Raw genomic sequence first — 27,695 nt, 5'->3', positions numbered from 1 at the left:
TGCTAGATTTGAGGGGAATCCTGTGCTGGATTTGAGGGAATCCTGCTCTGGATTTGAGGGGAAGCCTGTGCTGGATTTGAGGGAATCCTGCACTGGATTTGAGGGAATCCTGTGCTGGATTTGAGGGGAAGTCTGTGCTGGATTTGAGGGGAATCCTGCTCTGGATTTGAGGGGAAGCCTATGCTGGATTTGAGGGAATCCTGCACTGGATTTGAGGGGAAGCCTGTGCTGGATTTGAGGGAATCCTGCTCTGGATTTGAGGGGAAGCCTGTGCTAGATTTGAGGGGAAGCCTGTGCTGGATTTGAGGGAATCCTGCTCCACCAGAATGGTAAAATCCAGGTGTTTCTGTCCAACAGGAAGAAACCACAGTTCTGTCCAAAGGCTGTGAAATGGGATTAGGTTTAATCATCCCATAAAGATTTAATTTCTGGTCAAGGAGGGTGTTCTGGCATTTATTTAAATGTTCTAACTAGAGGATAGTGGTGTTGTAACATTTCTGTGCTGAGGGACCAACAGAAACTTGGGCCTTTGCACTTTTTTAACCATTTTTCCAACGGCTTTTCCCGCATTTTACTCACAGCAATTTCTGAAACTCTTCTCAAAGCTTTTGGCCGACTCGAAATTCCACATTTAGCAACGACATCTGAGTTTCACACTTACATTTACATACATTTACAGTTACATTTGACCAGCTTTTGTTTCGAGAAAACTGCGTTTCCCTCCCTAAAATAAAGCAACTGTTCATCCTCCTCACATGAGTTTCAACCAGGTTTAGAACGAGACAAGCAAAACACTCTTCCTTCTTCCCTCGGCAACTGTGTCAAGGGAAATAAGTCTTTCCACCTCACCTTCCACCTCCACCTCCAATTAAATCCCCTGTTACTCATTCTGAAGCCTTTATGAAGTTCATAACTCCCAAATTCTTGTAAACTCTGATATTATATTTACCTTCTTGTGTCCTGAAAAAATAATCTTTCTGCGCTCATGGTTTGTTTTTTTTTTTATTTCTGGTGAGGGACAAAGACAACATTATGAAGGACATAAGGGACCAGCTGGAAGATTCCAGGATCATCTACTGGAAAATCCTGCTCTAAAGCCTTTAAGAACTCGGGCCCTGCCTTCTCAAAATCTCAGCAGCTTGCAGGAGACAGGAGATATTTTAGGTTTTGGCTTGGATGAGATTACAGGGGGAGGGAATCAAAAACAAGTGCCTGGTTGAGCTGCTATTTCTGTACCTGTGAGGGGATGCTGTTGGCTGAGATAATTGGGAATGTGGGCTGGCTCTGCTCTGCAACTCAACGTTCCCTTTGCTGAGGGGCATCACCCCCCCCCCAGATAATCACTAAAAAAAGCTGATTTACCAATCAAATCTCTCCTGGTCTGGGGAAAATCAAATATTTCACAAGCAAGAGAGGGTTTCACTGGCAAGGAAGGCGCCAGCTCCTATTTTCCTCCCTCCTGGTGCCTTTGGAAGGCTGATGAAGCCAAACACGCCCCTCCTTGGAGCCTTTTGGCTTAATTGCCACCTCTGTTCCAACTGAGTTTCATGCTCTCCCTGTTGAGAAAGCAGAAATTTCCTCACCTCAGTCACGTGAACAGTGTTTATAAGCCCGATTTAGAGGTGATGGAAAGTCTTACATCACCCCAAGAACCCCGGGGTGGCTTTTGGGTGAGACAATGACTGGAGGCGGGTCACGTCAGAAGGCCGAAATATTTATTGGAAGACGGAAATCTGAGGAATTTGGAGATGAGGAAAAAAAGGGAACTAAGGCAGATGGGCAGCAGCAAGGGGCAGAGTCACTGGCAGAGGCTTTGGGGCAGCTCCTGCAGCTCCAGGTGTCACGTGGAAGGAGCTTTTCTGGGATTGCGCCTCCATCCTGGTGAGGAGACGGCAGGAAAACAACGGCGGGAGGGAAAAACAACAACAACAACCCGAAGAAGATGGGGAAAAATTCTGATTTTATACAGGGAGACAGGATGAAACATGATTAAAAATAAAAAAAGGAATAAAGAGCACAACATGGAAATCCAATGGAATATTCTTGTTGGCATTTCACAGAATTTTGGCTGGTTTGTTTTTTTTTTTTCCTCTGAAAACTTAACGAGTTGAGATCCTTGATCAGCCAACCTCTCGTTCTCCATGCTTTAATTGGTTGGTGTTTTTCTCCCTGACATTTATTTTTTTGGAATTTGTGAAAAAAACCCNTTCATTGCCCAGTGGAATTTATTTCATAACAAGATAACATTTTCTTCTCATATAAAATATTCACTTTTTTTTTTTTTTTTTAGCAGAAACATTTGTGATTTTTTGAGCTACTGCCTTAAAAAAGAGACAGAAAATGATGCCTGGTCCCCTATGAAAGGCAGTGTAAGGATTCTGCTCTGCTGCTCTAGTGCTGTTGCCAGTCCTGGGAGACATTTTGTAGAAGCTTCAATCCCAAATTCCATTTGAAATTTAAATCCAACCCATGCCAGGGAGTTGGATTTAAAGGGATCTTTAAAGGGATTCAGCCCTGGGAGGCCCAGAAAGGAGAACCTTCCTCTCCTCGTTGTTTTGTTTTTTTGTGTCCTTTGCTTTTCCTCCACTTCCCCAAAATTAGAAACTGTCTCAGAGTTCACAGAGGATGAAGCAGCTGAGTTGTGAAACGAGGAGGAAAAGAAGTTGGGGGGGAGAACACACCCCCTCTTAGACTTCCAACAAAGAACCCTTGGACACACAAGCCCCGACACGTTGCTCCCAATTATCCCTCCTCTGACACAGCAGCCCCGTGGTTATTATCTCAAGATCAAAGCAAACACTCCAGAGGTATAAAACCTGCCCTGGCCGAGTCCTGCTTATTTTGGGAGCTGGCAAGAACTTGGAAAGGATGAAGGCTCCTCTCCTCCTCCTCGCCGCGCTCGTCCTCGCCCTGTGCATGGGCACGGGTGAGTCTCCAAGGGTTTGCTTTGCTGGGGGAGGAGACCCTCCCAAAACTTTGGCTTTGATGTGGTGGGATGATAAGAGGATTTTGCAGGAGGGTCACTGAGGTCCAGAAAATATTTCAGTCCTTGGGATAAGAAGCCAGGGGACGTGTTCCCACCAGAAGGTGGGTGGACAAGGAGGCGAAATGGGGGATGAGACACCCACCTCAGACGACTCACGAAGACCCAGCCCAGCCCCTGGAGTGGTTGAGAGCCCTCAGTGCAGCTCCATGGGAAGGGGGTTAGTTGAGGGATACACAGAGCTGGGCACTAAAGCTGCAGGTTTGACCCAGGACTCACCACAGCCCAATCATTATGAATTTTTTTCACTTGTTTATTGGTTGCAATTACTAACCATCATTACCTAAATCGCTAGAGATGGTCAGACCACAAGAGGAGAGGCAGTTCTGGCTCCCATCTCTCCTTGCTTTGAAGTGCAGCAAGGCTGGAAATGATCATTAAGGTTGGAAATGACCTCTCAGATTGTCAAGACTGACCACTAATCCATCAGGAAAAATGCCATCACTGAAAGGGTGCTCAAGCATGGGAACAGGGAAGGGGTGGAATCACCACCCAGAGAAGTGGTGGAATCACTGCCCATGGAAGTGCTCAAAAAACATGTAGATGTGGTGCTCAGGGACATGGTTTAGTGGTGAACGTGGCAGTGCTGGGGTAATGTTGGACCCGATGACCTTTGAGGTCTTTTCCAGCCCCAGCAGTTCTGTAATTCCCAGTGTGGTTGATCCCAGGTCTGGGATGGAGATGCAGAGTCCCATTTTCATTCTGAGAAGTGTCTGGGTTTTTTTTGGGGGGAGAGCACCGGGAACCTGCATTTCAGTTCTCCTGGCTGGGCTCTGCCTGTGCCTCTGGGAGCCCCCAAGGTTGGGCCGTGGGTCAAGCAAGGAAGGGAAGGTGCTGCCCTGAATATCCCTCTATTTTTGGGGAATAGTTGATTCCCTCAGCTCAGGGGTTTTTTGCCTTATTACAAACTGAGTTTTTCTCAGCCTCTGCTGTAGCATTTGACCTGCAAACTACCACCCATTCTGCTCCTGGTCTAGCAGAGCCCTTCAGCTCTGTAAATATTCTTATCATGGGAATACTTATCACAGGCTTTAAACTTGGTATGTGCTAAATAGTTGTGCTCAAGTTGAGAACGTTAAGGACAAGAAAAGGATCTTATCAACTGTAATCACACTTCTTAAAAAGATCAGCGGAAATTACCCCATGAGCAGCCCCACTTTGCTGTGCAATCCAAGGTTGGTTCCTCTTCCAATTAATCCTGAAACCGGTGTCAATCCCTGCACTTCCTAATGCTTTACACATGTAAGAGGTTTATGTGTGTGGCTGGAATTATCCACAAGAAAATTTTCCTCGGGGAATGTTCCCCTTCAGTCAGAGCAGAGGTCCTGGTGGGTGCAGGCAGGAGACATCCAGTAAAATACACTGATTTTATTTGAGGTAAACCAGCTTAGGCCAGCCTGGTTTAACTCCAGGTTTACACCTTGGGTAGGGCACTGAAAGAAATAGTTTTCCTTTCCTTCTCAGCCCTCAGATACCTGAAGAGATTAAATAAAATTAGAAATGTTTTCCAGTAGAATGACAAAAATTGTCCTCCCTGAGTTCAGAGTCTTAACTGAGCTGCCATTTAGGATTCCATCTGCTTCCAGAGTCCTCTAGGGAATGGTGAGTAAGAAATCTCCTGAGGAGTGTCAGAGGTTGGAAAAGGTGATGGAAGGTTCCCAGGGCAACTGGACTCTGAAATGAAGACTCCCAGCTTTGGGAGGATGGGATGAAACAGGATTTGGGCACATGACAAGCTCCACTGTTTCTGCATTAATTCAGGAAATTATTCTGGGGATGGGCTTGGATTAAAGAAGCTCTATTATTAAGGATTAAGCCAGGCTATGTGTCTGGAAAATCCAGTTTGGGGATTCAGCTTTAGTGCGTTTCTGGGAGGAAAGGGTGGTTCCCAGTGGGGTGGAGCAGAAACATCCCTGGATGGGATTTGCACGAGAAAAGAGTGGAGCCACACATTTCTCACACAGATGGTCCTAAGGAGGGTCTCAGACTCGAACAAATAAATTTATCCATCAGGGTCAGGACAATACTGAAGGCAAGAGCCAAGTGGGAGAACTGGTGAGGTTCTGGAGATGGAAATGACTGAGATAGGAAGGAAATTGCAGCAGTTTTGGTGTGAAGTCAAAGAAAGCCGAGGGTGCCAAGGGTGAGGGGTTTGAAATAACCATGGCAATGGAGGGTGATGGGATCTGAGGCACTGCCAGCCCAGTTTTCTGGGCCTTTCTGTCCTCTGTGGCCTCTGCTCATGGCCATTTAGTGGGATATAACAGAGTAGGGAATGGGAGGACTATGGATCATGAAAGGAAAAGGAAGGTCAGCACTGGGAGGCCACGGAAAGGGAGAAGGGGCTGAGTTGGAGTGGGAGAAGAAGGTAGCTTCCACCAAGGCAGAGGATGAATAGTGACCTAAAAGGCATTTCCTATGGAAACCAGTGATCCCGGGGTCATGGACTGAGCTGGAGCCAGGGCTGAGCCTGTTTGGGCCACATGAACTTGTCTTAAGGTCACACAAGGGTAGGGATGAGGTTGGGACACTACGGACAAAGGTGCTGATGAGCTTGGGCAGGGGAGAGGAAGAGCAAGGAAGATGAAGGGCAAGGAAGGCAAAGCTAAAGGGGAGAAAAGGAGAAGAAAGATGAAGGACAAGAGGGAAGAAGAGCAAGGAAGATGAAGGGAAAGGAAGGCAAAGCTAAAGGGGAGAAGAAGAGCAAGGAAAATGAAGGGCAAGGGGGAAGAAGAGCAAGGAAGATGAAGGGAAAGGAAGGCAAAGCTAAAGGCCAGTGCTGATCCAAGAATTAAATGGGTATTAACGGGCCATAGAAAGAGATATTCTGGACATGAGGATGAGTCTAATCCCCAGAGGGTGACATTGCTGTCAGGAATGTTTGTGCCAGATAAAGAGATGAGGAGGAAATTCCTCTTATCATGCAAAAAAACCTTCCCCAAGGATCTCTTTGCCATGAATGGCTGTTTTAGCCTCAGTGAGTGCAAGCTGTTTGCATTCATTCCTGTCAGCACAGCGCTTGGCAGATGCAGAGTGTTCCAGATGTGCACATTTTGTGGAGAGAGGATGTTAATACCCATGGATGGCTGTAAAAAGGAATCTGCTGCAGCCCAGGGGGTGATTTGCTCAGCCCTGTCTTCTGCAGGTCCAAGATTTTCCTCCTGACACAGGAGAGCTCTGAAAATGAACCAGAAAAATCATGGGATGGTTTGGGTTTGAAGGGATCTTAAAGATCATCCAGTTCCAATCCCACGCCATGGGCAGGGACAACTTCCACTAGACCAGGTTACTCCAAGCCTTATCCAACCTGGCCTTGAACACTTCCAGGGATGGGGCAGCCACAGATTCTCTGGTCCAGTGTCTCCATCCAAGAACTATTGTCCACCAACCAAGGCTTGAAGGAGCCAGGCTGGAAAGGGATCCCAAGAGCTTCACACTGGAAGTGACAGTAGATCAGGGTTCTCTTTCCAACAGCACAGTGGAGATGCCACACATCTAAATGGATTCAAGGCAGAGTCAACTAAATATCCAGCAGGAAGATCCCTGAGGGTTCCTAAAGGAGCAAAGCACATCTGTGGTGGGAATTTGAGCTTAAACTAACTGGGCTTCTGGGGCCAAGTTTAACACATGGAGGTGGTTGTCAAGCTGTGGCCGCTGGGCTTGACAGATCCTCCATCCACCACCAGTTTTGTGCTCCTGGGGCTGTTTCTGGAGGTGATTGACGGGTGTTCTGTGCTTTTTTGGCAGCTTCCTCCTTGACCTGTTTCTCGTGCAAAGACGCGACTTCCAACATCCACTGTCTCGGCACCACCAAATGCTCCGACAACGAGAAGTACTGTCTGACCACCTATTCCACCACGGGAATGGGTAAGTGGGGAGAGCTTTTCCAAGGCTCTGATGGCGAGATGGGGATCAGGGGAGGCTGACTGCAGAGCCTGCTCCCACCAGGAGGTGTGGTGGAAGAATTAATGAGGATCGCAGCACGCGGAGAGCAAATCTTGCAGAACTCACAGATTATCTCTGTAGCTGCACTGATTAAACACTCCTGGGAAAGGGAGACATTGGAATAGAAAGAATTTCCCTCCACAAACTCCTTCTCTCAACTCCAAGGTCAAGTAGGTGCTCAAGAGGTGGTGGAATTAGAAAGGACCAGGCACTGTGGAAGGAGCCACCCGAAGGCATGGTGACGCTGTCTCAGGATTGCACTTCACAAATTCGTTAAAACCCAAAAATTCTTGCCCTAAGTTGCTCTCAGCTGGCCCTGAAACCACCAGAAGGGTTGTGAGGGCTGGAGTTGGTCTCCAGAGGTCACAATATACACAAATAATGGTGCAGCCAGAAGGGAAACCAACAGCAGCAAGTGGGAGTAGCCTGGGATCTACTACCGGATATTGCACATCCAGGTGATCATTGAGGCCTAAAAAAAATATATGAGATAAAAATCCTGACTTTTCCTGCTGTTTTCTGTCCCTCCCACCCCAGGCAGTGACAAGAACCAGCGCATCACCAAGAAGTGTTCTGCATATTGCCCGACAATCGACCTCAACATCGGCATAGCCGGGGTGGCCACCAGCTGCTGCGAGAGCTCCCTGTGCAACTTCAGCGGCGCCAGCAGCGTGAAAACCAGCGCCACCATCATCGCCCTGGGCCTCCTGGCCAGCCTGGCCTGCATCCTCAGCATGGGCTTTTAAAGGCTTTCCTGGGGGGAAACGAGGCCTTGCACAGCCAGGGCTCGAGGTGGCACCTGCAGGGTGGGAATGCCGCCCTGCTTCCCCCGCCCGGGAGGTCACATCCCGTCAGGAAGCGCTTTTGCTCTGATGACAAAGCCCAAGGGCACTGCCCTACCTCAAAAGGATATTTTTGGAAGAGAAAGGCATGATGTGGAGCCCACCACGGGCACCATCTCTCCTGCTATTGGCATTTCTAAATCAGTGGAGTTTTTTCCCTTCGTTTTGTCCCTCGTGCCGTTTTTTTCTCTTTATACCACTTTTTGCCCCGCATCATTTTGCTCCGAGGAAGCCCTTTAATATCAGGGTTGTTAAGCAGCAACTGGGCACAATAAAGTGTTATTTTATCCTCTCGCGTGGCTGCGTGGTGTGGGACGTGGGGAGGAGCTGCTGGATGCATCCATGGCAGCAGGAATAAAAGTGGAGGCTGCAAGTGGAAGGGAATAATGCTGGAATATACTCAAATTGCTTTGCATTCGCTTCAGAAAGCCCCTCCCCAGATTTTATTTTTCTGCATTGGCAGAAATGTCATTTTTGTGACTCTGTTTCAGAATAAACTCTATTTAACTTGCTTTCAGTTCCTCTTCTGGGTCAGCTGCCTGAAGGGAAGTTGGGCTCCCCAGCAAACAGAGGGGACAGGGCAGGATTCCACAGGAAGGGACCTCGAGCATTAAGTTTTCTTTAAACTGATGGAAGATCTTCCAGTGGAAATTGCTTTATAGGCATTAAGGATTATCCTGAAAGGGGAGAAAAGCATCTTGCATGGTGCTTAAAGGCAAATCATCAGGAAAGCCAGATGTGTCTCCGCTGGAGCCTGGAAATTCCAGCCTCATCTGCGACAAAATATGAATTTGGAAAATGAATTTTTTAGGTTTGCCAGTCAGGTGTCCCAGCGTGGGTAAAATGGAAGGGATTCATCACCCTGCCCTGCCCTTCCCTGTGGATAATCTTGGGAATGAGAGATTTCCTCACTCAAACCCTTCCAAAGGGAGCCAGGGGAGGATGAGTTGCTTTCTCCTGAGGCAGCTCTTCCCAGGGATCACTCCAAGGAAGATCTCCCAGGATAATTCGTTGGCTGCAGCTGACCCAGCTGGTTTTCCCTCTGTAGACTCGTGTCACAGGGAGAGCAGCTGCATGTTCTGCTCCCTCTGATGGGCATTTGCTCAGAAACAGCCACATCTTTGTTATTTTGAACAGGTTTTCAAAGGAAACTTGACCTCAAGACCAGCTCACCCCCACCTGCTCTCACCACTTCCTCCCATCCATATCCCACCTCCAGCTCTGCACTCCTGGCTGTTTTCTCTCCTAGATTTCCTCTTTGGCTTCTTCATCCAGTCTTAGTCCTATTTTTTCCACCCAACCTCTATTTTCTTGCTACAGCCTCAGCTCAGTGTTTTCTCCTCGGTGGAAATCCAAGGTTGGCCGAGAATACTCCATCTTTAGCCCCGAGACTCTTCCTTCTCCTTGTGGTTTTTATCATCCCCCAGCTGAGCTGGTTCCACCCTTCTGTCAGATTTACCCTCTTCCCTTTTCTTCCCCTCCTGCCACATTTAGAGATATTCAAGTGACAGGCAGATGTGAACACCCCACACGAGCCAAGAGCTGTTCTGTGGCCCTTGGGTGGCCAAATTCTGCCCCACACACAGATCACAGCGTGGCAACAGCTGAACTATTTGGAATAATCCTCAGCCTTTGCTATCCATGGGTTTAGGATTCCTTAGGGACTGGGAAAGGGCAAGATGGGGTTATTAAGGCCCCAGGTCTCGTTGTGCTGAGCTTCTGAGTTCAGGCCAGCTCTTGGCAAGCAGGTTTAAAATAAATCGTGTTTTGTGGTGCGTGAACTTGGCAGGTGCTTCTGTTTTGGGTTGGGAAGGAACCTGTCATGGTCAAAGGGATGGAGGCATGTGGGACACAACCTGCTTCTTGCCTGATTTCTCCCTGATCCCACAGATTCCACTCCCTACTGCCCAGCAACACGACCCCACATGTGTGGGGCCAAAGCTGACCCACGTCTCGAGGGCCTTGTCTGGAGGTGGGAGCTCAGCTGCCCTGAGGCACAGGAGGTCCTAAAAAACATGAAAGCTCCCTTAGAGACCCCTCCCTGGGAGGGCTGGGTAAGAGGAGACTCTCTGCCAACCTCCCTGAGAAATCCTGAGGTGAAACCTCCCTCTCAGGGGCTGGTTCCTAATCCCACATCCCTCCACCCAGGCTTTCCGTTGGATCCCGTGGCTTCATCCTCCTGGCATGGGAGTGTCGAGCTGCCCAGCACAGCCACCTGGGATGCCTGGAGGGCTCTTGGGAAGGAGATGGGAGTCTCATTCAAATACCTGGGGTTGCTCCTGGGAGGGAACTGCCTCCCTCTCCCTGTGGATTATATAAGAGCTCGATTTTCAGGGCTCTGAGTCAGGACCTGGATCAGCCAAGGAGGCCTCGCTCTGCCTAAATTAGGAGGTGCTTTAACTTTGGTCCTTCCTCTCCTTCACTCGGGGTTTTATCACCGTTGGTTTTGAAGGATCTGTGCTGCCTTCTGCTCTCCTTGAATAATTTGGGTGTCTTTCCCCTCACAACATGAAATTTCTCCCCCTTTTCCCCATTTATCTGCATAGATCCAACCAACACCTGGCAACTCATAGACAAAGCAGGAGATGAGATGGATGCAAAAGATCAAAGCAAGGCCTAAAAAAGCTTCTGGAAGCCATGGAAAGGGACAAAAGCAACCCTTCTCCAAAATTTACTGCTGCTCTGCTGTCACACAGCCAAGTGATGGCTCCAATTTAAGGTCCATTGCCAGCTCATGGCTCCAATTTCAGGTCCATTTTAATTTTCCCAAATGGATGAGATGAGATGACTCTACAGAGGTGACTCAGAATCCTTGGGGGTTTTTTTGTTTCCAGTCTTCCTCAATCTTGCTCCTCACTTGGTGGCCCTGGTGTGCCTGCAAGATCCTTTCTAGATCCTTCAGTGATGCTTTTGTGGTTCATAATCAGTCCTCTTTGAGAAAGAAATCTCTCTTCCCACTCTCTAGACACCGGGAAGAGGGAATATCCCAGTGTTAGGACACCAAGAAAGACATTAATGTCCTGGAAACGGCTCCCAGACAAATTCTTGACACAGAAAAGCTCATTTCCAACCCAAATTTCTCCCCTTGGATGCACTGGGGGAGTTTTAACCACTCCTTCAAAGCTGACTCGATCCTATTGCAGGAAAGATCATGCAGGAATAAAATGGATGTTGGGAAACTCAAAAAGACATTTCAAGGCCAGCTTGGACAGGCCTTGGAGCAACCTGGTCTAGTGGGAGGTGGATGAGATGATCTTGAAGGTCCCTTTCAAACCAACCCAGCCTATGATTCTCTGAAAGCTATCATGAGTCTATGGGATAAAACAGGACCAAAAATAAGGGGGAAATGATTTGTTCCTTGTACCCTCACTGCAAAATCCCATCAAGAAGCCACACCCACTAATTAAGAAGGAAAACCTGTTTATGACACCCTCGGTTATAAAGTTGCCCTCTGAGGAGCACGAGGCTGGATTTGATCATCACCAAGTCCTTGTTGACCTCACCAGCCTCCAAACCCCAGAGTGGGAATGTCCAGTTTGACATCAGGCTTGAACAACCCTGGAATTCACCCCCTGATGACGCCATTCCGGGAGCAGATCAGGACTCAGACACTCACATGGATAAGGAAATCATCCAGTGTTGGGATGATTCATATTAGAGATGGATAAAAATACCCTCCTGGTGGCTGCATCCAGGGAATTTCTGAAGTTATTCCATAATTGCCCAAAAAAGGAGAGTTTGACAATATTTTCTTTCGCACTTTCTGCTCTGCCTGCTGTCCAGGAGTGATTTTATTTTGGAAGAAGCTCTGTTGGGATGGCAACTCATGATGCATCTTGTATCAGGGTCCTCTTTCCCAGACTGTCAGAAACAGATTTTAAGAAATTCAGAGGAGAGGAGCAACACAGAGGAATAAAAGAAAAGGGTTGATTTGAGAGGAGAGAGATTGAAAAAGAGACAGTTTGAGAGATGGCTCTTTGCAGAGCAGAGCTGCAACTCCGGGGAGCCAATTTGTGGTTTCAGAAATGGAAGTCTAATTTCGAGAAACTGTTGGCTTTCTGTTGGAGAAAATCAGCTCCTCTGAAGGATCCTTGGAAGAGGAGCAAGACTTGATTAAATAACAAGTGCCCGGGGTATTTGAGGATTACGAGAGAGAGAAGAGGGATTAACGGGAGGGGAATTGATAAAGGAATGAAGAGTGACATGGAAATTGGAGGCAAATCTTCTGTTTAACTAACCATTAGCTAATTTAATGTGCTGTAAACCACACTGATTTTATTTGAGGTGCTGTAAAACATACTGATTTTATTTGAGGTAAGCCAGCTGAGAGCCTGAGGCCGGTGCTGGTGAATAATTAAGGGAAAGGAATGGTACAAACCCTGATCCATCACTATCCAAAGGGCTTGGAAAAAGTCATGGCTAGGACTGTATCTCTGTGCCTCCAGGCTCTGTTGCTGCATCAGAGCAGCGAGCAAAGCGAGAAACTCCGAGGAGAAAAGAGCAGATCCCAATTTCCCATCGCTCCCAAGACCAGAAGGGCAAGAAATGTGTCACCAAAAGGGTTTTTCCTCCCCTGAGGTGCCGCAGCCTGGAATTGCTCAGACTTTTAGGAATTTAATCTTAATATCCCTTAGCATCCCTTTTTGTACAGATCTCCCATGTTTTCACCACAGGACGTATAAACTATCACATATTGTCATCACATTCCAAACGGATTTAAGGACAGGCTTTTACACCTTTCTAGCCTGGTGTAAATCAAGAATAAGAGGTTGCAGCTTTCTGGCCTAAAAGAGGGACAACAGAAAACATGGAGGTAACTTATTTGATCCCTCTCATGTATCTGGGGTCCCATCCAAGATCCCAATAACCAACTTTTGATCAAAACTGTTGATCTTTCAGCCCACCAAAGAGGGTCTGTTGCCTTTTCCAGCTATAAATTCGCTGTTACAGTTAAACTGTGTCCGGAAGAACTCTTAAAAGCTTCCGAGAGCTCCAGCCTGGAAAACTCCCACGTGAAACATCCCCCGCCCGTGGGCTGAGTCTGTGTCCACCTGTGGGAACCTGTAAAACTGCTGTTGCAGAGGTATAAAACCTGCCCTCCAAACACCTTCCCAGTGCAGCTGGGAGCATCTGCTGGAGATGAGGACTCCTCTCGTCACCCTGCTGGCTGCTGTCCTGTGCGTGCAACAAGGTGAGCCTCAGCTGCTGCTTCTGACTAAGATCAGGGGCAGGGAGAAGGGGAGGGCAAATTTTTCAGGTGGCAAAAAATTTAGAGGGTTGTCCCCAGTTTTGTTGTCACCAACGTCCTTTGGCACCTTGATTGATTTGAGCACCTTCTGTGCTCCAACTTGATGCAGAAATAAGGTCTTGATAAATTAATCTTCTTTGGATGCCAGGTTAAATCCACTCAGTGGTCTACGGGATCTTCCCAAAAGCTGCAAGCTGGAAGTGCCAGAAAGCCTAAAAACCTGTAATTTTTTAAATGAATACCGGTTTTTGGGTACTTTTAGAGACTTTTCTCTACTGCTGCTTCCTCCACTGTGGCGATCCACGTGGTTTGCCAGGTGTCTTCCACCCTAGGAAGTGCAACACTGGGAATTTTATAGATTAAATCAGAGGCAGAGCTGAAAGAACTTCTCTGTGCCCGTGTCATGTTAAAGGCATCCTTCTCCCAAAGGGAAGTCTGAGGTGCTGGGAATGCACCTCCTTCTGGGACTCGTCCATGTGTTGCTCCATTGCTCCTGGCACGTAGGAATAATGACCAGATTGCCAATATCTGCCCCACACCTGATGGTTTCCCAGAAACCACGATACATATCTAGCAGGCCTTGAGAAAGAGGCACCTCATTAATTCCTGCTCTCTGATGCATCAACCCCCTCACTCCCACGTTTTTGGGATGGATGGTTTTGAAGCGCTCCTGGAAGAGTGGGAGCTCTGGCTGGTTTTGGAGTGGGAAAAGGACTATTTATTATTACAAAAAAAGAAAGGATTTTGTGCCCCTAATTCCTGAATGAAACTACAGAATGGACAGAAGAGGGTAATTTTCAAAGCAACATCCTCAGTGTGAGCCAGGATAAAACAGAAAGCTCAGGGATGCCAGGCTCTGGAAGCACACATTCCTGGGGGGATTCCTTACTGGTGTAGGGTTGATGATGTTTTATATTGTCATCAGATTCCAAATGGATTTAAGGACAGGCTTTTACACCTTTCTAGCCCAGTGTAGATTGAGAATAAGAGGTTGCAGCTTTCTGGCCTAAAAGAGGGACAACAGAAAACCTGGAGGTAACTTGTTTGATACTTCTCTGGGGTCCCATCCAAGATCCCAATAACCAACTTTTGATCAAAACTGTCGATCTTTCAGCCCACCAAAGAGGGTCTGTTGCCTTTTCCAGCTATAAACTCACTGTTACAGTTAAACTGTGTCCAGAAGAAATCTTAAAAGGTCACGATCCTTCCCACAGAATCACAGAATCCTTAAGGTTGGAAAAGACCTCCAAGATCATCGAGTCCTTGCTGTCGGACAAAACCAGGCAGATGTTTGTTTAAAGTATCTTTGAAAGTTTCCAGCAAGGAAGATTTCATGGCCTGGAATTGCTCAGACTTTTAGGAATCTTAATATCCCTTAGCATCCCTTTTTGTGCAGATCTCCTGTGTTTTCACCACAGGACGTATAAACCAGTTTATTATTTTCTCCTCCGCTGCTTCCTTTTTCCTTGCAGGAAGGTGGTTATTGTGCCTTTCCTCAACATATTCTCATTTCTAATAAACACTCTAAAGGCTTCCAACCTTTTCCACGAGGTCACATTTCCAAAACTCCAGTCAGACCCTTTCTCCTCCCTCTCCTCTGGGATCTCTCCAAATGCCCTGCATAGTTTTTGAAGTGCCGCAGACAGATTTGGGCACCGGGTTCGGTCGCTGGTGTTCCAGCTGAGGCTTTGCCAGGGTGGAAAGGCCACTTTGCATATCTTGCACATGACATTGTGCCTGTGTTCCCTTCCATCCCTGGAATGTGACACTGTTGACTCCTGCTGTTTGCACTGTGGTTCTTGATCATCGCCGAACCACTTGTTCGCCATCCGACGTTCAAGTGTCTAATTTTTATCCAAGTGTGATTTATTTGTCTTTGTTGAACTTCATTCAATGTTTGTTGCCTTTTTTTCTCTGCTCTTTTATTACATCCATCTGTCAAAATCAGTTGGAATCATAGAATCTTGGAATTATGGGATCATAGAGTCACAGAATCACAGAATGGCCTGGATTGGAAGGGACCTTAAAGATCATGTCATTCCAATGCCCCTGCCATGGGCAGGGACACTTTCCCCCAGACCAGGTTGCTCCAAGTCCTTCCCAGCCTGGCCTTGGACACTTCCAGGGATGGGGCAGCCACAGCTTCTCTGGGCAACCTGTGCCAGGGCCTCCCCACCCTCACAGTAAAGAATTTCTTCCTAATATCCAATCTAAACCTATTCTTATTTTGAAGCCATTCCCCCTTGTCCTGTCACTTGTTTCTCCATGTTTCTTGTAGCTCCTTCAGGTGCAGGAAGGCCACAATCAGGTCACCCTGAAATCTTTACTTCTCCAGGCTGAACAAACCCACCTCTCCCAGCCTTTCCTCCCAGCAGAGCTGCTCCATCCCTCTGATCATCCTGGTGCCTCCTCTGGACTCTCTCCAGCAGCTCCATGTCCTTCCTGTGATGTTCCCCAGGGCTGGAGGAAGCTCTGCAGGAGGGGTCTCACCTTAGAGGGGGTTGGAGGGGCAGAATCCCCTACCTTGCCCTGCTGCCCACACTGCTTTGGATGCTGCCCAAGATTCCTTGGCTCTGCTTCCAGCACTTACAGAACTCTACCCACAGTGTCTTCTCACCTTTGTTGTCCTTGGCACCATCTGAAAACATGATGTTCATCCTCCATCCCATCCCTTCTGTCACCAGGGATGATGCTGGACAGACCTGAGCCCACAGCAGAGCTTTGGAGCTGCATTGCTCCAGTTGGTTTGACCACTGATCATTATGAACTACCCTGTGAGAGAGTTTCCATGCCTGGCTTTGCACCCATTCTGAGGCATTTTCACTGCCTTGTCTTTCCCGGTCTTCCTCAAAACATCACTCAAGACTGTGCCAAAAATTTGGCAAAACCTCACTGAATGTCCTCTACTCTGCCCATGAAAATTCAACTTTTAGTGCCAACCAAAGCAAAAAAGATAAACATTGTTCTGACCCTTACAGGATCAACAATTGAGGACTTTTTCCTTCCCGTCCATCACAAACTTCTCGTTTAATGGTCTGACCTTCGTTGTCCTTCCACGTTCTCGCCACCAACTTCTTATCGGGCAAAGCTGCTCTCCCAGGAATGTGTCCTCTGCTTGCTTTCTGCCCTTGCCATGCTCACAGACTGCCCCCAGACTTAGCACCAACTCGTGTGGTGCTGTGTTTGCTTCCCTTCAAAAACTATCTGTGTTTTTAAAGGAGCTCATCCCGTCTCCTTCCCACAAAACCACACACTTTGCTCTGGGTGATTTCGTGAGCCCAGAACTCGACCGTCGCCATCAAATCCCTCAAACCATCTGCCCAGTGGACACTTCGGTGTGTTCTCTCACCCAGACAGTGTCTTTGCTCTTTCTCCTCTTTTTCTTTACCTTCCAGCGGTCTGTCCTACCCCATTCTGGCTTTGAGGGCGAGTGTGTAAATTGTTGACAGGAAAGACAACTCATCGCTGTGTGACCTTGACGTGAATCCTCTACCAGAGTTGCAGATATGAATTATCTCACCAAATCTCCCTTTACCACTTCAACCAGACTTTTGGTTAAGACTTTTCCATTTATTCTCTGTTTTACACTACAACAGGAGCTTGGCAGAGCATCTGGCAGCTCTCCCCAGACTTCTTAGAACTGAGGTTAGGCCAGGTCAGTGAGTGATGTCCGACTACAAAAAAGGAGATGTGACAGCAGTGTTTGAGCCAGGAAAGACAAGCAGGAGACTGGGCATTGTCCACCTCCTCCAAACACCCCAGACACCCTCAAATTCTCCCTGCCAAGCCCTGCCTGGTGTTGCCCAGGAGAAACCACTGGGCAGGAACTGGCAACTCACGTGGCAGAGCCGTCAGGACGGAGACGCTATTTATTGCTCGGCAATAATCTCCAGCATAAAAGCCCCCGAATCCTCAAATTCCACTCACATCTCCTGCTCCCAGAGATTGCAAACAGATCAATAACACTCCTCAGCCTGAGACACAAGAGACAGAGAAGGATTTAGCACAACTGCCACGGGTCAAGGGATAAAGAAATCAGCGGTCACCCACACACAAACATTCATCAGCAAGGAAAAAGGAGATCTCTGGGCAGCAGCTTTTGTGGTTCTCAAACCATGTAATGTGCTTTCTCTGTTTTGTTTTTTTTTTTTTTTCCCCAGCTTATCCATTCATGTGCTACATCTGCCAAGAGCAGGAGTCCAACAAGGACTGTTTGACCATTTCCATGTGCTCAGAGGAGGACAAATACTGCGTGACCGTGCGGAAGGATGTCAGAACAAGTACGTTCCTGAGCAGCACCTTGTTTGTTCTGGAGAGGAGTAGCCCCAGGAATGGGCTTTCATCCCAGTCATGGAAACAATAGGCCTTGATTACCAGCTTTTAGGAGACATGGACCTTGTGGCTCCCTTTTGCAGTCACTCAGTGTTGATGTTGCTGCTGGGAGGTGGGAAATGCTGGAAACACGTTGAGCAGCACCAGGGAGTGAACTCAAGCCTGGGGGTCGAGTTCATGTGCATTTTTCACTCTTAGAGTTGTTTTTAGAGGTTTTTGGGCAAAAAACTCCATGGCTGACTTCCTGTGCCATGAACAATCCTTCAGGTCTGTGCCCTCAAAGACCACCAGGTGCTCTCAGCCCAAATCTGAGGTCATGCAGAACATTCCCCCTGGTTTTGTGCTGTAGGAAAACTATCCTGGTGGGAAGTGACCCAGCTTGGGCATCACTTCAGGGAGCTTGAACTGAGAGGCACCCATAGGTGATAATTCCTTCAGGAACAGAAGAGACCTGGAGCCCAGGGAAGACCAGCATCATGTTGGTGGACACGCAGGGTGGACGTGGCCAGATTGATGCTGGTCCTGAGCAGAGGACCAAGTCATGGTTGGACTTGATCATCTTAAAGGTCTTTTCCAACCTTAACAGTCCTAGGATTCTGTGACATTGTGGCTGGCCCATCCCTGGAAGTGTTAGATGCTGTTCTGAGCAACCTGGTGTAGTGGAAGGTGTCCCTGCTCATGGCAGGGGGGTTGGAATTAGATGATCCTTAAGGTCCCTTCAACCCAAAGCATTACATGATTCTATGATTTATTCCATGAAATTTGCCTTGAGCATTAGTGCCCGCCCTTCTTTTATTCCCCAGCACCGATTTAGCCATGAAAGCAACTTAACAATGATTTTTACATCCTACTCTTCCTTTATTTCCCCCCTTCTCTTCTCCGTTAGAGCCCAACAAGCCCAAATACATCATCTCCAAGATGTGCTCTCCGACGTGTCCAGCAGCAAGTCAGCAACAAAGCTCTCAGAGGGTTTCTTGCTGTGAGAAACCCTTGTGCAACGTGAATGGAGCCAGCAGCAAGCAAAGCAGCTTTGGAGTGATGTCCCTGGCTGTCCTGGCCAGTGTCACCTACATCTTTGCACGTGGACTGTGATGGGTTGGGAAAAGCTCCCCGTGATGGCTTTGTTGGCTGAAATAAAAGTGGGATAATTTCTGCTCTCAAAGATTCATGTTTTGCGGCTGAGCTTCCCCTCGGGATTTTTGAGAGAGCCTGGATAAGTCAGGTGCTGAACTCCTATTGATTTCCTAAGCCTGCTTGAATCCAAAGTGTCCCCAGACATTCAACTCACCTAAGGAAACCTGTAAAAGATGAGCTTTTTGACATGTTCAGGCTTCCAATCGTTATTGCTCTGAAGAGATCCTTGGAGGCATCTTTTTGTGTCTTTAAGTTTCAAAGCACTGTGAGGAATAACAGCCCACCCTGGACAAAATCCAGGGAATGGCTCTGTCACCACAGAGGGATGATCGGGATCTTCTGTTCACAGGGAGTCTGGTGATCACACACCAGTTTATAAACAAGGAAGAAGAGGTAAAGCTTTTTTTCTGGCAGCATTTTGGACATTTTTCCAGCCTCAATGGGGGAGCAATTTCTGCCTCTTGGCTCTTGGTGGGGTTTTGTCACGATTTGAAATGGCCATCCTTTATCACCCACGTGAGAAAATGGGGAAAGGCAGGGAAAAAGGGGGAAAGGCAGAGAAAAAGGGAGAAAGGCAGAGAAGAAGAAAGGTGACTGAGAGAGGAAAGGCAGAGAAGAAGAAAGGTGGCTGAGAGAGTAAAAAGATGGGAGGGAGAAGGGAAGGGAAGAAGCAGAACACGGAGCTGAGAATTATCCTCACGCTGCCTCTTCATGGACCTGGGCCAGCTGGAAAACACATCCCCATATCTATTTCCCTCTTCTTTTCCAGGGTCAAACCAACCTCCCAGCTGTTGCCAAGCCCAGTCATTTAGAGCTTGTGAGCTGGTTTCTACAAAACCACGTTCCTGGCACAGAAACGACCGATTGTGTTGGGCTTTGTTCTGCTTTGCCCTCCTGGCTCTCGGCTCCCTCCTCTCCCCGCTGGAGCTGCAGCTGAGGGGACACAGAAAAGCTCTTGTGGGAGGCCTGGGAGTGTCACAGAGAAGCAGAAGGGCAGCCAGCCAGGCCCTAACACAAACAGCCCAGAGCCCCTCGGGTCATAGCCCTGCTGAGAGCTCGCTTTTCCTGGAAAACACGCAAAAAAAAAGGGAAATCTGGCAGCATCTCTAACTCAGCTGTGCTCTGGGAGAAACCAGAGCTGCTCCAAACAAGTGAAGGGTGGGTTTTGTTTTGGTTTTTTTTGTAGGATGAGATGTTGCACTTGATGGCTAAATGAGATCTGAAGCGTTGCCTTGGAACTCTGCTGTGTTCTGGTGGGAGGATGAGCATTTTGGAGACATTTCATGTTGCTTGGATGACAAAGCAACTGGTTTTCCAAGAGCAGCCAAAGATGCCACATCAGCTCCTTGTTTTTTGTTGTGAACTTTAAATCCTGGTGCCTGATTTTAAACATTTTGTTTAATGGAATTGAAGCAAGTTAAGGAGGTGACCCCACAGTGTTGGGAAAGGACTAGGAGATGTTGACAGCCTGTGATCTGAGCAGACTGGGGAGCTGTGATGGCAAGATGTCAAAAGGCCCAAATGTGAACTTGGTAACAGAACCAGCTGATAATTTTCTCTCAGCAAATACAACCACAAAAAGGAAGCAAATTTATGGTGGAGAAGTGGGAGAGTTTTTATACCAAGAAGAAGGAAGAGATGCCCAGCTGGTGAGGTCAGGGCTGGCAGCACTGGTAGGGGCTGTGCTGCATCCCATGCCATGAGCAAGTGCTCCATGGATACCCAGCACAGAGGGAAGCCAGTTCTTCCCTGGAATACCTCGGGTGCCTTCAAAAAGCTCCAGGAAAGTTGGGCTCTGAGCCAAAGCCATGACTGTTTTACCACCTGTTGAGTCTTCCCAAGAAAGAGGAAGCAGAAGGAGCAATTTATGTCTCAACCAGTTGCACTGGATGTGAGAAAGCAAAGACCTGGTGGGGGAGACCAACTGGAGGGGAGGGAACAAGTCAAGGGGTGAGATAATTCCACTGAGGGTGGTGGGGTGGGGGCAACCAGGACAAGCAGAGCAAAGGGGAGAGGACAAACCTCCTCCAGATCCTTTGCAGAGCCTTGTTGCCTTCCCAGCTCTTCCCTTCCTCTTCCCCACACTGGTTTCAGTACTGATGGCACCCACAGGGATGTTGCCTCCCACAAGATCAAGTGGAAAAAGTGGTTCCTGGATCTCCTTGTCCACAACTTTAGAGGAGTTTCTTGTCTGGAAATTTCTGGATGCCGAAGCACCGGGATTAAACTCTTTGATCCTGTGGAGGTGAAGGGACTGAATTTAAAAGGATTTACCTGGTTCCTGGAGTGAACAGGAACAGGAACAGGTTCCTGCTCCTCACAGTTGTGGGAGCAGAAGGTGTCTGAAAAGGGAGCATTGGGGGTGGGATTTAGGAATGGATTTTGTCAGAGCTGGTGCTTTGAGTGGAAAATCCCTGGAAGTCTTTCAGATAAAGAAGGAAGAGGGACCTCCTTCTTGGCTGGAGGTGAGAAATGGGCTAATGAGAAGGTCACAGCTCCTTTTCCACACTGGTACCTGCCTTCCCTGAGCTGGAAGAAGAAGATCAGGGCTTCTCTTGGCTCAGAACTTTAGGCACAAACAGCCAATTCTTCTCTTCCCCCATGGAAAAAAATCCAAAATCTGTCACATCTGCCTTTTCCAGTGAAGCTGCACTGTGAGGTTTGGTTGGTGGTGCTCTCCAGGCTGGGCTGTGCCTGGTGGGAGAAGACACCCAGGTGATACTTGAAGGTGCCACATCCAGAGCCAGGAGATGTGTTTGTGCTTCCAGCTTGGAATATTTGCGGAGTTAAAGGGAAGACGAGTGGGGAGGCACCAACCACATCCAACAGAAGAGCAAGAACCATTTTGCTGCCAGATATATTAATGAGATGAATTAATTAACACATCAAAAGCAAAGAAAAGTGATGTTTTCCCTATGAATACACACGTGACTGAGGGATGGATGTCTGCCCAAGTGGTATCCAGGAGGAGGCACTGGGAGAAAGAATCTGTGGATTCCTTGGAGATACCAAGCCCAGCCTGTTCCTCCAGCTCCTGTTTCTTCACAGCAGGGAAATCTGGGTGTTCGTGACAACAAATCACAGGCTCACAGAATTTAGGTTGGAAAAGACCTCCACGGTCATCAAGTCCAACCTTTGGCCCATCCCCACCTTGTCCCCCAGCCCAGAGCACTGAGTGCCACGTCCAGGCCTTCCTTGGACACCTCCAGGGATGAGGACTCCAGGCCTCCCTGGGCAGCCCCTTCCAGTGCTTAACAACCTTTTCCATGAAGAAATGCAGCATCCATCAATAAAAAGGGGGCTGGGGACACTCTGGGGACACACAGAGCTCAGTATTGGGAAAAAAAGCCCTGAAAAAAGGTCACCAAGCAATTTGCAGTGGTGTGAGGGCTACCAAGGAGATGGGGGGCGAGCAGCAGGAATTTAGTGACAGATGGGTGTTATTCCCACCTGTGACAAGATAACAAAATGTGTATTTAAGGTAAAAGTGGTACCTGTCACACAGCTCAGCATTAATAAAGCTTTTGGCACCGTGACACGTGATGGGCTTGAAAGGAAAACTAAGAAAACACAGTGTAGCTAAAAATCACGAGCAAAATAACCATGGACAATTTGCTGTCAGGCTGGAATGATCCATTAAAAAGGGTCATCTGTGGCTTGTCTTGGCTCTGGGACGATGCAAAGTTTTAACTGTCGTTTTGAATGACGGATTAGGGAATAAATCCCTCGAGCTCGCAGGTGACAAATGGAGAGAACCTGCAAACAGGAGAATTTGGGGGGATTCTGAGGGATCTGAGTGATAGTCTGAGAGATAAAGGAGGGGGTAATTCAGGAAGGACAAGCACAAAGCTCTGCAGTTAATGTGGACCCATCACATGCACAAAGAGGGGATGAGGAAATCTCCCTGACAGGAAAAGAAGAGGTGTCAGATCACAGGTTTAACACGTGTCAGACTTAGGGGGAAATTGTGGAAATTGTTGGAACTTGTTGGAAGTCTGCAATCCTTTGTGTTTGGGAAGTTAAACTGGTGAGTGATGGGATGGGATCCTTCCAGGCTCTTCTCCAAGGGGTTGCTCCATTCTCCCCACTTTTTGACTCAGGGTTCACACAGCAGCAAAGAGGGTTTTGGGTAGGATCAGAAAGGGTTCCTGGCACCTGACATGTGGTGAAGAGCTGGAGAACTGCCTCCAGAATCAGCAGCTTCAGCACCACAACCAAAATGCACCAAAACATAGAAGAACAGTGTCCTCAGCATCAACCTTGGTGTCTCCAAGGGGCTGAAGAATGAACTCAGTTGCCTCTCCTGCTTCTCTCTGTCTCCTTTCTGTCATTCCCATGTGGAGCTGGTTCCCTTCCCTAGAGCAGAATTTCCTAGTGCTGTCTAAGCCTGACTTGCTTTATCACAGAATGTTTTGGGTGGGAGGGAACCATAAAGATCATCCCATTCCAACCCCTTTGCCATGGGCAGGGACACTTTCCACCAGACCAGGTGGCTCCAAGCCAAATATACAACTTGTCTACCAACAAAGGTGACCCAAAGATGCTCCTCCACTCGCATCGCGCAGGAACTTCACTCCAAAGGACGTTTGTTCAACTTCCAGGACACCCCCAGGTTTCCCAGGATCTCAGTCAGCATAAAAGTGTGTGGAGAGAGCTCTGCATAGGAATGACAGGTGGTTTTCTCCTCTTCCAGCTGATCTCTCGCTTGGGCAAGTCCTTAAGCATCGTCGTCATGCAGGGGGGTGTCAGGAATTCGATATTCCTTGGTCCAGGAGAGTCAGGAAACAGGAGCTGGCTCTGTGCCCAGTGCTCCCAACAGCTCACCCGGCACCTGCCTCCAACTCCAGGGCCGCCTCCAGCCTGAGATGTTAATCAGCAATTAAAGAAGGTGCAGACGCCGCTCCTGGGAACGGGGAACTCCTCTCGGCAGCCCGCAGGAAATCGGAGTAATAAAACTCGCTGCGAGATCTTCCGGGAGGACAAAGAAACGTCATCGTGCAAAGATCTCTGTATAAAAGTGGCTTTTGTCCTCTCAGGCTTCTCCTTGAGGATTTCGTTTAGTCACAATGATATGTGTGACCGGGTCATCTGCCTGTGTCACTTTTACAGCGGGAGGTGACAGCTCTGCAGTTCTCCTGCCTCGGGGGTTGAGCACAAGGTAAAGGTAAAAGGTGAAAAGCAAAGCACAAAAAAACCCCGATTTTGGACTTGCTTTTTATTGATTTTAAAGAGAGGGTTCTGTCTTGGCTCCCCTTCCCTTTCGTTTTCCCCCTTTGAGGCGAAATGGCTGAATATTCCAGCTCTTTTGTTTGCTTGAGCTGGGTGTTTTATGGCCCCCACCCTTAGGCTCTTATCCAAAATCAGTTTATCCAGGGTCAGTTTGTACCTCCTCTTCTTTTGACTGGAGGCAGACACAGGAATCTCCACGACAATGAAAACACGCCTTTCCTATTTAACCCTCCACCTGTTGTTTCTTCTCAGTCCTTTCCTACCCTGGAACGTTCCCATTCCAATGTTTTTGACACCAAATTTAACATTTCTACTGTAAATCTCCACAATCCCTTGCACTATTTGTGCTGCCTCCCTGGATCCCGGGGAATTCCTTGCTTGGAAAGAGGCACATTTTTGGTGGAAGGGATGGGGAAAGGACTGAAAAGCCTCTTCCTGCCCCCCAAAAAACTGGAGGCTTATTTCATTCCCATGGGATGCAGCAGAGTGGCCTGTCAGTGACAGCAAAGAAGCAGCTGGAACTTGGTTTTCCCAGGAAAAACCTGTGTCTGGAGCATCCTTGGATGCTCCAAATAAATTCCTGAAGGTCTTCTGGGCAACTTCCAGAGCAACCATGAGGGACTTGAGGAGGAGGCAAATCCAGGGAGGGATGATGATTTATTCAGCACGCTGGGTCTAGTCTCACACTGAGTTTTTCCGGGGAGAAAAGACCCTTTGGGTTTAAATTTCATACATTTTATAGTTTCACAAAATCCCACCCATTTTCAGATAAGTTTGATATATTCATTTTTGCCTAAAAAGGTTTCTTTTCTCTGATAAGGGGCTTTCCCTTCCTTCCGATTGGGTGCGAGGCGTCCTCTGTCAAAAACGATGGATCTTCCTTTGTTCTTAGCCCAAAGAGAGAAAAGAAACCTCCGTGTACAAAATTTCCACGTGGCCCCGAAGGATTTTAATCTTTAGGAACTTTTATATTTCCCTCATCCAGCCAAAAAAGACGGTGATACCCAGGTCTAGTTTGGAACTTGGATATCTTACAACTTTGCAATAGGCCTAAAAAACCACCATATTTTATTTCTCATGATGTCCTCCCAGTCCTCTGCCAAACCAATAATCCGTGTTTTACAGTGATGTGGTTTTGGGAGGTGGGACAGGACTCTTCCACAGAGCAGCTCCCATCCTCTCCAGAAGAAGAGGAATCAGAACATTCCTCATCTCCAGAGAATGATGCAAAAGAAAGGCCTTTGTCTCCTCCCCGTGTCATCGAGCCACGAGTTGTTTGAGCAGTTTTGCTCCACTGAACATCTCATTTGCAAATCCCACCGGGTGAGAGCCACGTGCACGGGCCTGGCCGGGCCCAGGAAGTCCCACACAAGCCCTGAAATAGAAACGTGGTGTGGAAGGAACCTCTGCAGGTGCCACAGAAGCTGAGCGAGCTTGTAGTGAGCCCACCTTTCAAGCCTGAACTCCTCAAGTGCCCGTTCAACCCCGAAGCCTCTCCCTGCAGCCCTGGTTTGAATTGCTGCACCATCTCTGCTCTCCTGAGCCATGAAAGGAGCTTGGTACTCATCATTTCCTGATTTAACACATGCCTCTTCCTCCCTCACACGCCAGTAACCTTGAAATATTTACCCAGGCACCAGTTTGCTCCCTGATCCAGTCCCTGCCTTATCTCCTTCTCCCTTAAGAATGTTCCTGTACCTGGTTCTGCCTTTCCCCAGCACACACCACATTCCTGCTGTTGGACTCTACCCCTGCTGCCTTTTTTACTGTGTCCCTCCTCTTGTGAAGAGATGTTTTTTGGCCTTGTATTCTCAACATGAAGCCAACGGTTCAGTGACGCCTCCAACAACCCCAAACAACCCTCCAACAACCCCAAAACTCCAAGGAATTTGCAAGAAGAGGCTGGAGCAACCAGGGCAGTGTTTTGTGTGTTGGTCTAGAGTAGAAATATATGTTGAGCTTTGTAGTCTGTCCCACACCACAGCCTTGGTAAGGAGGTTGGAGACACAAGCTTAGACCATGGAATAACGAAGATCCTGAGTTGGAAGGGACTCACAAGGGTCATGGAGTCCAAATAAGCTTTCAGGAGGGCTTCCTTCCTTTCCTGGTGCATCTTCCACCACAAGGAATCGGTTCCTGGTTTCTCAGGTCACCTGTTCATTTGCAGCACCCTGTAATTAATGCTGTCCCTGCCCAGCCATTGCAGAGTATGGGGATGACTCCGGATCCTGTGGTTGGTTGAATCTCATGTGACTCTCAGGTCCTCCCTCTTCCTTCCTATTAACAGACCTAATAACAGACAGGCCTCCTCCAGGAAACAGTGGGACTGATAATGTGAAATTAATGTGTAGGAGAAAACCAGGAAGCTGCAGGTCCTCGGACACTTCTCCTGGGGATGAGGGGAGCGTCTCATAGAATCACAGAAGGGTTTGGGTTGGAAAGAACCTTCAAGATCATCCAGTTCCAACCCCTTGCCATGGGCAGGGACACCTTCCACTATCCCAAGTTGCTCCAAGCCCCGTCCAACCTGGCCTTGGACACTTGCAGGGATGGGGCAGCCACAGCTTCTCTGGGCAACCTGTGCCAGGGCCTCCCCACCCTCTGAGTGAAGAATTTCTTCCTAATATCCCATCTAAATTAGTTTAGCAGACACTGAAGGAAGAGAAGAGCTGAAGGTACATACCTTCGCCTTCCTGATACCCAGAAATTAAATCTCAGGTGCTGCACGTCAGTGCTGTGAGATTGCTCATGTGTAGCCACAAAAAGCCAGACAGACTCTCATGGGCAAAACCTCACCTTGTTAAAGAGACAGGGGGTTGATGAGTGTGTTTGAATTATGGTTTCTCAGTTACCACAAAGCTGCAACTTCCCAGGTTTTAGCATTTGGTTTGTGAAGCAGAGAAGAAAACAGTCCCAGCAGCCTGTTCCAGTGGAAGATGTTAGACCACAGAAACACACTGCTCAGAAGGCAGTTCCTGCTACAATACCTGGCAATGAGAAATAAAGATGAGAGAAAAGGGAACCAGGAGTTTGCAGGCACGGATTTTTTTCCCAAGCAGAGTACTCTGAATGCACTCTGACAAGACAGGAGCTGGAATTTCTTCTGACAGATGCATTTGCCAGGAAATGCTGACTCTGCAGAATAAACCCCATCTGTGGCATGGAGTTTGTCAAGCCTGCTTGTTTCCTGCTGGCTCACCAGCCAGCTCCTCCATTCCCAGGCTTTCCTGACAGCCAGCTTCCCAGGATCCCTCCCCCACTGCCCTCCCTGCAGCTCATTTCTTGGAGGATTTAGTTATTTCTATGGGACCTACTCAATTTGGGCCACTCCAACAAACCTTTCTGGTGGACTTGTTTACACTCTGAGGCCTCATCCTGCCAAGCAGCCCAGGCTGTCCCATGCCATCCCAGCTCTTCAAGCTTCCCAAATCCTGCGTGTCTAATCCAATTTAGGCTCTGGTAAACAGATGGGGGAAGTCGGTTCTGTACGTGCTTGGCTCTTGGATGGGGGGCTGTGCACGCAGAGGGGTCCTACACGAAGAGGGGGTGTCATGCATTGCAGGGGTGGGTTATGAATTTGGGAGGGGGGAGGATGCTGCATGCAGGACATCCATGCAGGGAGCCCTGAACACAGGGAATATGTGGGCACACAGGGAATACGTTGGCACACGGGGAACATGCGGATCCAGGGTGGGTGGGAGCGTGTGGAGGGGGTGTGTGTGCGCTCAGGGCGTCTGTGAATGGTGATGTACAGAGGAGGGGAGGGAGGCACGAAATCGGCAGGTCCTGCGGGTACAGGGAGCCGCGAACCAGGGGGTTGCACTTGAAAAGGGCTGCGCACTAGTGGGGTCCCGCACATGGGCAGCACTGCCGCTCCTGCCTCCTCCTTCACGGAAGCAGCAGGGACACGAAAAAAAGGGGC

General features: G+C 48.3%; 2 protein-coding genes across 2 annotated transcripts; both read left to right on the top strand.

Moving 5' to 3' along the window:
• The first annotated feature begins 2,596 nt into the window (after positions 1–2,596).
• Positions 2,597–8,120, top strand: LOC108508534 (lymphocyte antigen 6E-like). Its single transcript, XM_017837380.1, has 3 exons — positions 2,597–2,926; positions 6,791–6,910; positions 7,526–8,120. Exons 1-3 carry the CDS (start codon positions 2,869–2,871, stop codon positions 7,732–7,734), a joined length of 387 nt encoding a protein of 128 aa, XP_017692869.1. The 5' UTR covers positions 2,597–2,868; the 3' UTR covers positions 7,735–8,120.
• Positions 8,121–12,969: 4,849 nt separating this feature from the next.
• Positions 12,970–18,502, top strand: LOC108508536 (lymphocyte antigen 6E-like). The gene is made up of 3 exons (XM_017837383.1): positions 12,970–13,021; positions 17,239–17,358; positions 18,297–18,502. Exons 1-3 carry the CDS (start codon positions 12,970–12,972, stop codon positions 18,500–18,502), a joined length of 378 nt encoding a protein of 125 aa, XP_017692872.1.
• The last annotated feature ends 9,193 nt before the right edge of the window (positions 18,503–27,695 follow it).

The sequence above is a fragment of the Lepidothrix coronata genome, unplaced genomic scaffold, assembly GCF_001604755.1.
Source record: "Lepidothrix coronata isolate B3197 unplaced genomic scaffold, Lepidothrix_coronata-1.0 Scaffold302, whole genome shotgun sequence".
NCBI classification, from domain to species: Eukaryota; Metazoa; Chordata; class Aves; order Passeriformes; family Pipridae; genus Lepidothrix; species Lepidothrix coronata.
The sequence above is the reverse complement of the archived record's forward strand: the minus strand, read 5'-3'. Positions and strand labels throughout refer to the sequence as shown.

What these genes read in the sequence shown, in the direction of transcription:
- LOC108508536 (XM_017837383.1), top strand. Translation starts at nt 12,970, where the DNA reads ATGAGGACTCCTCTCGTCACCCTGCTGGCTGCTGTCCTGTGCGTGCAA. An exon ending in TGTCCTGTGCGTGCAACAAG is followed by an intron (nt 13,022 to 17,238) that starts GTGAGCCTCAGC and finishes TTTTTTCCCCAG; the next exon opens with CTTATCCATTCATGTGCTAC. An exon ending in GCGGAAGGATGTCAGAACAA is followed by an intron (nt 17,359 to 18,296) that starts GTACGTTCCTGA and finishes CTTCTCCGTTAG; the next exon opens with AGCCCAACAAGCCCAAATAC.
- LOC108508534 (XM_017837380.1), top strand. Translation starts at nt 2,869, where the DNA reads ATGAAGGCTCCTCTCCTCCTCCTCGCCGCGCTCGTCCTCGCCCTGTGC. An exon ending in CGCCCTGTGCATGGGCACGG is followed by an intron (nt 2,927 to 6,790) that starts GTGAGTCTCCAA and finishes CTTTTTTGGCAG; the next exon opens with CTTCCTCCTTGACCTGTTTC. An exon ending in CTATTCCACCACGGGAATGG is followed by an intron (nt 6,911 to 7,525) that starts GTAAGTGGGGAG and finishes CTCCCACCCCAG; the next exon opens with GCAGTGACAAGAACCAGCGC.